We start from the raw sequence: 8,904 nt of genomic DNA on the forward strand, positions 1-8,904 counted from the left end.
ACGCATGTTTATTGTATTCGACACATCGCACAAAATTTCATGCGGGAGATAAAGGACAGGGCTCTTCGGAAGACTCTTGTAAATGTCGGATATGCGTTGACGCAACCGACGTTCCAATATTATCGACAAGAAATTGTAGCGGCAAATCCAGATGCAGGCAGATGGGTTGACAGTCTTGCTAGAGAGAAATGGACCAGATCATACGACAACGGGAAGCGATGGGGGCACATGACTACGAATCTTGTGGAGTCTATGAACGGGGTGTTTAAGGGCATCAGACACCTTCCGATTACTGCCTTGGTGGAAGCAACATACTATAGGATGGCTTCTCTTTTCGCAAGAAGAGGTGAGCGTTGGAATGCAGTTATAGAATCCGGACAATTATGGAGCGAAACATGCGTCAAATTCATGAAAGAGCAATCTGCCAAAGCCAACAGCCACATTGTGACATCTTTCGATCGATTCAATCGGACCTTCAGTGTTAAGGAAACGATTGACCATAACGAGGGCCTTCCGAGACAACAATACAGGGTTCTTATAGATGAAGGGTGGTGCGATTGTGGAAAGTTTCAAGCCTTTCGGATGCCATGCTCTCATGTAATTGCAGCATGTTCGTATGCGCATCAAGATCCGTTAGCACTTTTATCTCCCATTTACAAGGCAGATACCTTGCTCGGGGTGTACAACAACTCATTTCAAGTGATGGCAAAGGAGGATTATTGGCCTACGTATGAAGGGGACATGGTTTGGCATAATGATAACATGCGGAGAAAGAAAAGAGGCCGCCCGAACAGCACCCGGATCACAACCGAGATGGATCATGAGAAAATGGTACGAAAGTGTAGCATATGTCGTGAAGTCGGGCACAATAGAAATACCTGTCCTAACCGTGGATCAAATTCCACCAACAATTAGTTGTATGTCATCTGTATTTTTATTGACAATGTTTTTGTATTTGTATTAGTATTCGTATTTGTATTTGTATTTGTATTTGTATTTCTATTTGTTATGTATTTGTATTATCCTTTATTAAATCAACTAGTTATGTCTTTGTCTCGTAGTGAAATTGTCTTCATGGCCCATACTGCCACTCTTTATTTTGGACAGTCAGTCAAATACGCATGCTTTCGTCTAGTCCCATCAAGTCAGTCATTGATCAGTGTGTCTGCATTTATCATACATGTTAGGCGTGCTTGTAAACAGTACGCAACATCATTAATTTTTTCTACCCACTACTATTATAAATTAGGGGCTCCTATGGTTGAGTTTACACACAGATACACAAACTCCAAATACCAAACAATCACACAAACACAACCATGCCTCGCCGGACAACCACTAGGCCAGATGGATGTCACCGGACAACAGAGTTGCCGCCCCGGAGATCAACATGGCGTGCCGAACCTGAGCCGGAGTATCGCAGAAGGAACGGACATGTCATATTCTCCGCCGTCAAACCTCCCATGCCGGTTATATTTTGGAATATCTCTTCCGTCGAGCAACTCAAGAGGACTCTCCTGAGATTTTTAGAGGGGGAGTACGAGGCCGGCGAACAGATAAGAAGCATCAAGAGGCTTAAAACAAGGGCCGATCCTGTGACTGGAGCAACGATAAGTTTCTGGCATAAGGTGGAATACGACATTGATGCCATTCAAATGATGCATGGACCTAATGACATTGTTTTAACCGTGGTGATTTCTTAGATGTTTTACTTTATCTTTTCTGTTGGTTATTTTCTATGTATCATTTGAATGATCAATGAACTACTCTTTTCCGTGGACACTCGACTTAGCCGATTCACTGAACTTAGCCGATTCACTGAACTTATATATTTATGTTGAAAACCATTTTATTAATAAATAAAAAAAAATAAAAAAAAAATAGTATATAAACAACAAAAAAAAAACAAAAAAAAAAAAAAAAAAAAAGCAAATGAGAGTAGGCGCCACCCTAGGTGGCTAAAAAGGCCAAAATACTCATTGAAGCCACCCTGGGTGGCGCATGAGTTAAGGGAATTTGGCCTATGGCGCCACATGAGGTGGCTCCTATGTGGAGACCACCTCTGAAACCTGGTCATATGCGTAATTTTGCCGAAAACATGGTTTTTGGTGTAAATTATTTATTAAACTTGGTTATTTGGATTTTTTTTTCGAATATCTCTATCATACTTATTCAACTATTTTTATTAAGAATACCACTTATTATTGGATCTCTTACAACAATAAGTAGTTATCTCTTCATAAGTTGGCCAGACAAAGAAATAGACTTTTAACAGGTTAACATATATAATAAAACAAGTCACTTAACTACACACCATATCACATAAAATAACTTAATATTAACTTCACCTTGCTCAGCTACAAAAGGTTTAGCTCATAATAAGCTGAGTACAAACACTAAATGAAATGGAAATGGGTGAGAAGAAGGAAATGGAAATGGAAATGGAAATGGAAATGGAAATGGAAATGGAAATGGAAATTGGAAATGGAAAAGGTTTAGCTCATAATAATCCTTAAACACTTAATGAAATGGAAATGTAAACCTAAGAGAGACTTAAGAACTTCTTGAGATGGATAATCTTCAAGAGGTGTGCCAGAGCTCAGCAGCAGGTACAAGACTGGGTGAGAAGAAGAAACTCCGCCAAATCTCCATTATCCTCACACTTTGTATCTTATGTATTTTTTCTCAGAAAATGTTGAACTCCCCCTTTATTTCTTTAGAGTCCTATTTATATACTTGAGCTAGGGTTTTTTATGAAGCATTGGACATCACCATCACATTGATTCTTAGCTAACAACGAATCAGGTAAATGGGGACAAGTGTGGGGGACAAAACAACTTATGATAGACTGTCACAATAGGCTGCAGACCTGTTAGAGCATACTACACAGTGTACTATTATACCTTCTTTTGTCTTCTAATTCCATAAAGCCTTATCTTTGAATTCAATTATTTTCTCTTTTCAATTCAGCAAAGATTCCCTCCAATGCTTTCTTCCTGTCATGTTTTCCCTAGAATCTAGGTGGTTTAATTATTAATTTCCCTTTTTTCTAAATCCATTTCCTTCCTTCATCTTTTGTTGTTCGTTACAGACGAGTACGGTCGTGCCTCAGCTCAGTAAAGTTATCCTTAAATTAAGCAAAAATACATTAAAATAACAAAAGGGAGCATCTATTGTGCTCCAAGCTAAACTTGCAAAAACAACTAAAATGCATTAAAATAGAAACTAAAAATCAAATTAACACTTAATAATGAAAAAGATTAAGGTATGTATTAACTCACAAAATATGGGTTAATAATTACAAGTTGGCTGGAGACAGGTCGAAAAGAGTAATCAAGCCACCTTAGAGACTTGGTTATGCATATCACATAGCATTTGCCTTAATATCTACAAGTGAGGTTCTTGATGAAGAACCTAGAGACTATAAGGAAGTGACGAGGAGTCGAAAATAATACTTAATGGTTGTACGAGGCCAGACATAGCATATGCAGTAGGCCTTGTAAGTAGGTATATGGAGAATTCTAGAAAGGCGCACTAGTAGGCATTGAATTAGATTCTAAGCTACATAAATGGGCCTCTGAGCAGAGTATTGATTTATGGTAGAGAATAATTATGCAGGTTGTATGGATTCCAGAAAATCTATTTCTGGATATGTTTTCACTATGTTTGACACAACAATTAGTTGGAAAGCAACACTTCAGAAGATTGTCGCCTTATCAACCATAAAAGCGGAATATATTGCCCTCACCGAAGCTGTAAAAGAAGCATTGTGGCTTGAAGGTTTTTCTAAGGAGCTAAAACTTCAAGGTCGGGGAATCAGTGTTAAATGTTATTGTCAAAGTGTCATACATCTCTCGAAGAATTCAACCTATCATGAGCGAACCAAGCACATCGATGTGAGACTGCATTTCATCAAAGAAATAATCGAGTATGGAGAAGTTCAAGTGCTAAAGGTTTCAACTAAAGATAATGATGTTGATATAATCACCAAGACATTGCCAAGATGCAAGTTTTTCCACTGTATGCGGTTGATAAAGCTGCATGAAGAAAGCTAGTTTGATTCCCTTATGTTGTAGAGTTTGTTCCAAGGTAGAGATTTATGATATTTAGGTCAAACTCTAGTATCTTGACAGAGATAGCTTCTTGGTTCGGCATAGTTTAAGCACGCTGACGAAGTCTGTTCACATGCTGATGTCGAAGTTTTGCATGATGTAGTTGAAGTACGCTCAAGCATACAGTAGTTGAAATTCTATGATCGTTAGCATATCAAATTTGGATATGTTTATTTAGCCCAATTGTTTAAGTTAGCTTGTAGCTTAAGTTAACGTCGTATAAATAAATTAGTTCGCTCATGTTGTCGAGAGATGTTGATTGTTGTTATTCACTTATAATCTATAAACCCTAATAGAGAAAGTGAATAGAAAAACAGTTAAAATCAATCCTAATTTTCTTCTTTTTCCCTCTTCTCTCTCTTTCGTAAAAACCTAATAGAGTTTCTTATGTTTGTTCAAGAAACTCAATGTTTCTCATAGTTTTAGTTTGTTCTTGACGACACTCTGTCACAACACTATAAATGCCTCAACTAAAAAAGTTGAGGAAGGACGTTCAATCCACTCAAAAATCACCTAGAAAATAAGCTTTTCACCATCCTTGGGTGAGCTCTCTCTAACATCAACAACAATCATAAAGCATCAGACAATTATAAACAATTAGGAGGTATCACTCATTATAGTTTTAGCAAGTACACACATCCATTTGGGATAAACAATTTGGGATAATGTGTCAGAAAAACTTATTATTTATATGTTCACACATTTCATTTTCTTATGTCAATTTGATACATTAGTTTATCAAAATTATTTTTCGTTGTGATAATATTGGAAGTGTTATTTTTTTACATCACACTTAACATCAATTAAATTTGAGTTTATTTCTTCAAATAAAGCAAATATACAATGAATCATGTTAATTTGGATGTCTTAATACGATACTCTTTAGTCTTCTTTATAAAAAATATTTAGGTCAACAAAGTTAATATATTTATTCAATATATGAATCAAATACATTAATTTTTTTGTTGACTCTTTTATAAAAAGAATTAAAGGGAGTAAAATCATTGTATTGGAAATTACAAATTTATAACTCTAAAAATATTAAACACACAATTTTCAACATGACTATTTTATAATATATAAACTAATTTTTTATATATATTTGAGCTAAATGTATTATATATATTTATTAATGTTTACAATTAAAAATTATTAAAATATAATATAAAAATGTATTTTTAGTAGTGTATATTGTCTGTCAATAAAAAATCTCTAGAAACCCTAGTTTGATTGTTATCTGCCACATTGGTAGGATGCAGTAAAATAAGGGTTAGTGACCCGGCCCATTAGTCTGAACCCATTCATGAAAGAAGATAGAAAGGATAATATCAAAAAAAAGGAGGGGGAACAAGAGCGAAAGAGACACGGAATTATATAATAAGTGCAAGTATATAAAGGTTTGTTTGTAATATCCATTTCATTCCTAAATTCCTACTTTCTAGCCCTCTCTCTATTCTCTTCTGTCTGACTACTCCTGCTGCTGCGGCTGCGCACTCAATAACAACAACATATCTCTCATCTTTCTGCATTCACTCAGCAGAATGTCTCCTCCCAATGCTCCAAATCCAACACTCAACAGAACAACCTCTGACCCACTCTCTACTGCCACTCATCTCACCCATCGTGAACTTCTGTGCCGTCGTCTTCGTAACACTAAACGTCTTATCAAATATTACAGACGTGAGTATTGGGCTCTCATGGATGAAGTCAGGATCAAACATAGACAATATGTTATTGAGACTGGTCTTAGCCCTTTCCAGGATGAGCCTGATGTTGTCGTTGATAATTACACTAATATTTGTGCTTTTGATGGTTGTATGTCCAACCCTATGCCTTGCACTTCGTTTTGCTTTACGCATATTCTCTCTGAGCCCAAACAAGTGCTTTATAAGCCTTGCACTTTCGTTATCACTAGGTATATATCTATCTCTTTCTTACTCAATTCTCACTCACTCCTATTATTTATTACTCTTTTTATTTTCATGCTGATCTAACAATTCTTAATGATAATATCCATTTTCATATATTGCATGATCCACTGCTTGTTAATTCATGGCATTTTTCTACATTGAATTGAACCTTTAGATTTGATATATTATGTGGCTAGCAAATATAAATATGTCATTAATCTTCTCATGTGCCAATAGATCTTATGTAATCTTAGAGATCAATTATAGGTTTTTTTTATTACATATTTTGTCTGTGGCTGATGCTTATTGTAATATGTTTTTTTGTTTGAAGGTCAGCTGATGGACATGTAACATGCAAGAAACCTATAATAAGTTCAACGACTCCGTCGTACTGCACAGTCCACATGAAAAAGGCAGAGATGCATCTCGCTGTGGCATTGAAGAAGGCGGGACTGAATATCTCCCCCATGGACAAAGTGAGTCCTGAATTTCATGAGTTGGTGCCTGAATTTGTTCGTCAAATCCAGGCAAAAAGAAGAGCAATGAGGGGAAAGGAATGTAAAACTGTTATTAATAAGGAGGAGGATGCAGAGAAATGTGAAACTGAGGTTAAGAAGGAAGATGACATTGCCAAGGGGTGAGGAAGGGATACAAACATAAATAATAATCCCTGTTACAAACCTGTTTCTATTGGAGCAGTGTGAATGACAGAAGACACCGAATAAACAAGTTTCAATTTGAGAGAATAATAAATCGAATCTTTAGAATAAAAACAGCCTGGCTTAAAATAACTGGTTCGTATACTGATTTTGGTTTCGTTTTCAAGTAATATGAAATGCGCAATGGCTTGCTTTTTCTCAGTTTCCTCTGCTCGTGTTAACACCTTATCAGCACAAAGACATTTGGATGATCATTTATGGGATTAATCTTGGTTATGTAGGGATTATGCTTTAGAAAAGTGTAGTGGAGGAATGTTGATGAAATGTAAAGGAGCAACAAATTGTGTTGGCTCTTGGTTCCCAAGCATTGCATTGTTGAGATTGAGTTGTTTGAATTGTAATATCCATCATTTTCAATCTTAATTACATTTACCGAATGGAAACTGAAGCTTAAAAAGTCAAATTTTTGCAGTAGTTTAAATAAACAATTACAATTACAATCAGCTTAAACAATGACAATTAAGCCAAAGAAAAAAAAAAGAAAAAATCCTCTGCTCTAAATTTAAGCGCCTTATAAATGCAAACAACAGCAAAAAGATCTAAAACAAAATCCTTCAAATTTTAACTACAAGATCTAAAACAAAATCCTTCAAAATTTTAACTGCAAGTCAATAAAATTTCAAGTTATCCAAAGTAATTAGACAGGAACAATTGGTTAGAATTCAGAAAAAATCTAAACCTAACCTCTAATGACTGACGGAGACCTAACCACTGACGGAGACCTAACCTCTAACCTCTACTTACTGATGGAGGAGGAAACAATTGCCTTGACTCCATCTTTCTTCCAGTTGGCTCTGGAATAAAATTAACATAATTGACACATGTTAGCATGAAAAAAAAGTTGCAGTTAGGTTAGGTTAGTTACCTCAGCAAATACAAATGCAGAGGTGTTCATCAATGCAAACAGCTCTCATAATTTAACCAAATTGAAGCATAGAAGTTATTGGATACCGCTAAATCTGTTCACTACAGCACAATAATGAACAGTGAAAACCAAAATCAGTAGTTGGATTTGAAAATAACTAAGGAGTGTAAAATCAAATCTAATCATAATCATAATATTTTATTAGATCAATTAATAACCTGGATGATACAATAATGAACAATATGAACACGAAATTAATCGATGTTAAGTTCCGAAGCTATCGTAAGTGCTCTAGAGAGACGCAGAGAGTTGGATGGTTTGTTTTCAAACCTGAAAGCAACAACAACACAACACCTCCTTCTCATTCTCAAATTCATCAGTACCTATTCCAGAGAATCATACATACTTCATGTGCAAATCAACATCTAGCTACAAAGTTTAACCGTACAAGCAACCGCCTGCGCCCAGTATTTCAACCTAGCTTTAACATCTTCAGGACTATCACCTGGACTCGAGATCTTCCAATTCGCAAACGACGAACCAGAATCCGACATCGAATAGCATAACTCTAGCGCCGGAAGTGTGTTGCATAGTTCCGGAATCTCCTCGTAACTGAATCCGAAACCTAGATCTAAACATCCTTTCAACTCGTCAAGATCTTCATCGGTTAAGCTCTTCGTCCTGGAAAGATTTTCATCTACGAAGCCTTCTAACAAGACTCCTTTCTCCTTCTTCTTTGTCATCTTTCCTTCCCATTCAATGTTTCCACTTCTTTCAACACTTTCCATATTTTTTTGTATTGTATTATCTCTTCTCTTGGCACCCACTATTTATTTAGTGAGTGAGTTTATGTATTCGATACAACCAACCATCATGTATGTCATGTATGCTTATTTATGCATGTCATGTATGCATGTATGTTTGTGTGGCTAATAGTTATATGTGGTTTTTATATTTCTCAAAAAATTTATGTGGACTGAATTCATTATTTGTCATTGACAGCTGTAGATTGATTTCTGGCATCAATATCAATTACTACTAAATTATTGCGGATTCGGTTCCATATCTTAGGCAAGATTATAATATTAACTTCAATTATTTCAAAGATGCTAACTCATAAAATACAACATGCTCTTTAATAAAAAATTTAATATTTTTTTATCGGATTTATTTTTAACTCTTCAAAATATATTACGGTTAGTTTATTTTGTTTAATAAAAAATTTAACAATTAATTTTTGAGTTTTGTTATCATTAATTAAGTAAAAATGACTGAAATAATATATTTTGAAGAATTGA

The 8,904-nt window shown here is 35.4% G+C and overlaps 2 protein-coding genes across 2 annotated transcripts; one reads left to right on the forward strand and one right to left on the reverse strand.

The window, feature by feature from the left end:
* The first annotated feature begins 5,550 nt into the window (after positions 1-5,550).
* LOC131648784 (uncharacterized) lies at positions 5,551-7,048 on the forward strand. The gene is made up of 2 exons (XM_058918511.1): positions 5,551-6,027; positions 6,354-7,048. The coding sequence occupies exons 1-2, from the start codon at positions 5,654-5,656 to the stop codon at positions 6,661-6,663; spliced, it is 684 nt and encodes a 227-aa protein (XP_058774494.1). The 5' UTR covers positions 5,551-5,653; the 3' UTR covers positions 6,664-7,048.
* Positions 7,049-7,950: 902 nt separating this feature from the next.
* On the reverse strand, positions 7,951-8,441 carry LOC131648785 (uncharacterized). The gene has a single exon (XM_058918512.1). It carries the CDS (start codon positions 8,392-8,394, stop codon positions 8,032-8,034), a length of 363 nt encoding a protein of 120 aa, XP_058774495.1. The 5' UTR covers positions 8,395-8,441; the 3' UTR covers positions 7,951-8,031.
* Positions 8,442-8,904: the final 463 nt, after the last annotated feature.

This window comes from Vicia villosa, linkage group LG2 (assembly GCF_029867415.1).
Source record: "Vicia villosa cultivar HV-30 ecotype Madison, WI linkage group LG2, Vvil1.0, whole genome shotgun sequence".
Lineage (NCBI taxonomy): Eukaryota > Viridiplantae > Streptophyta > Magnoliopsida > Fabales > Fabaceae > Vicia > Vicia villosa.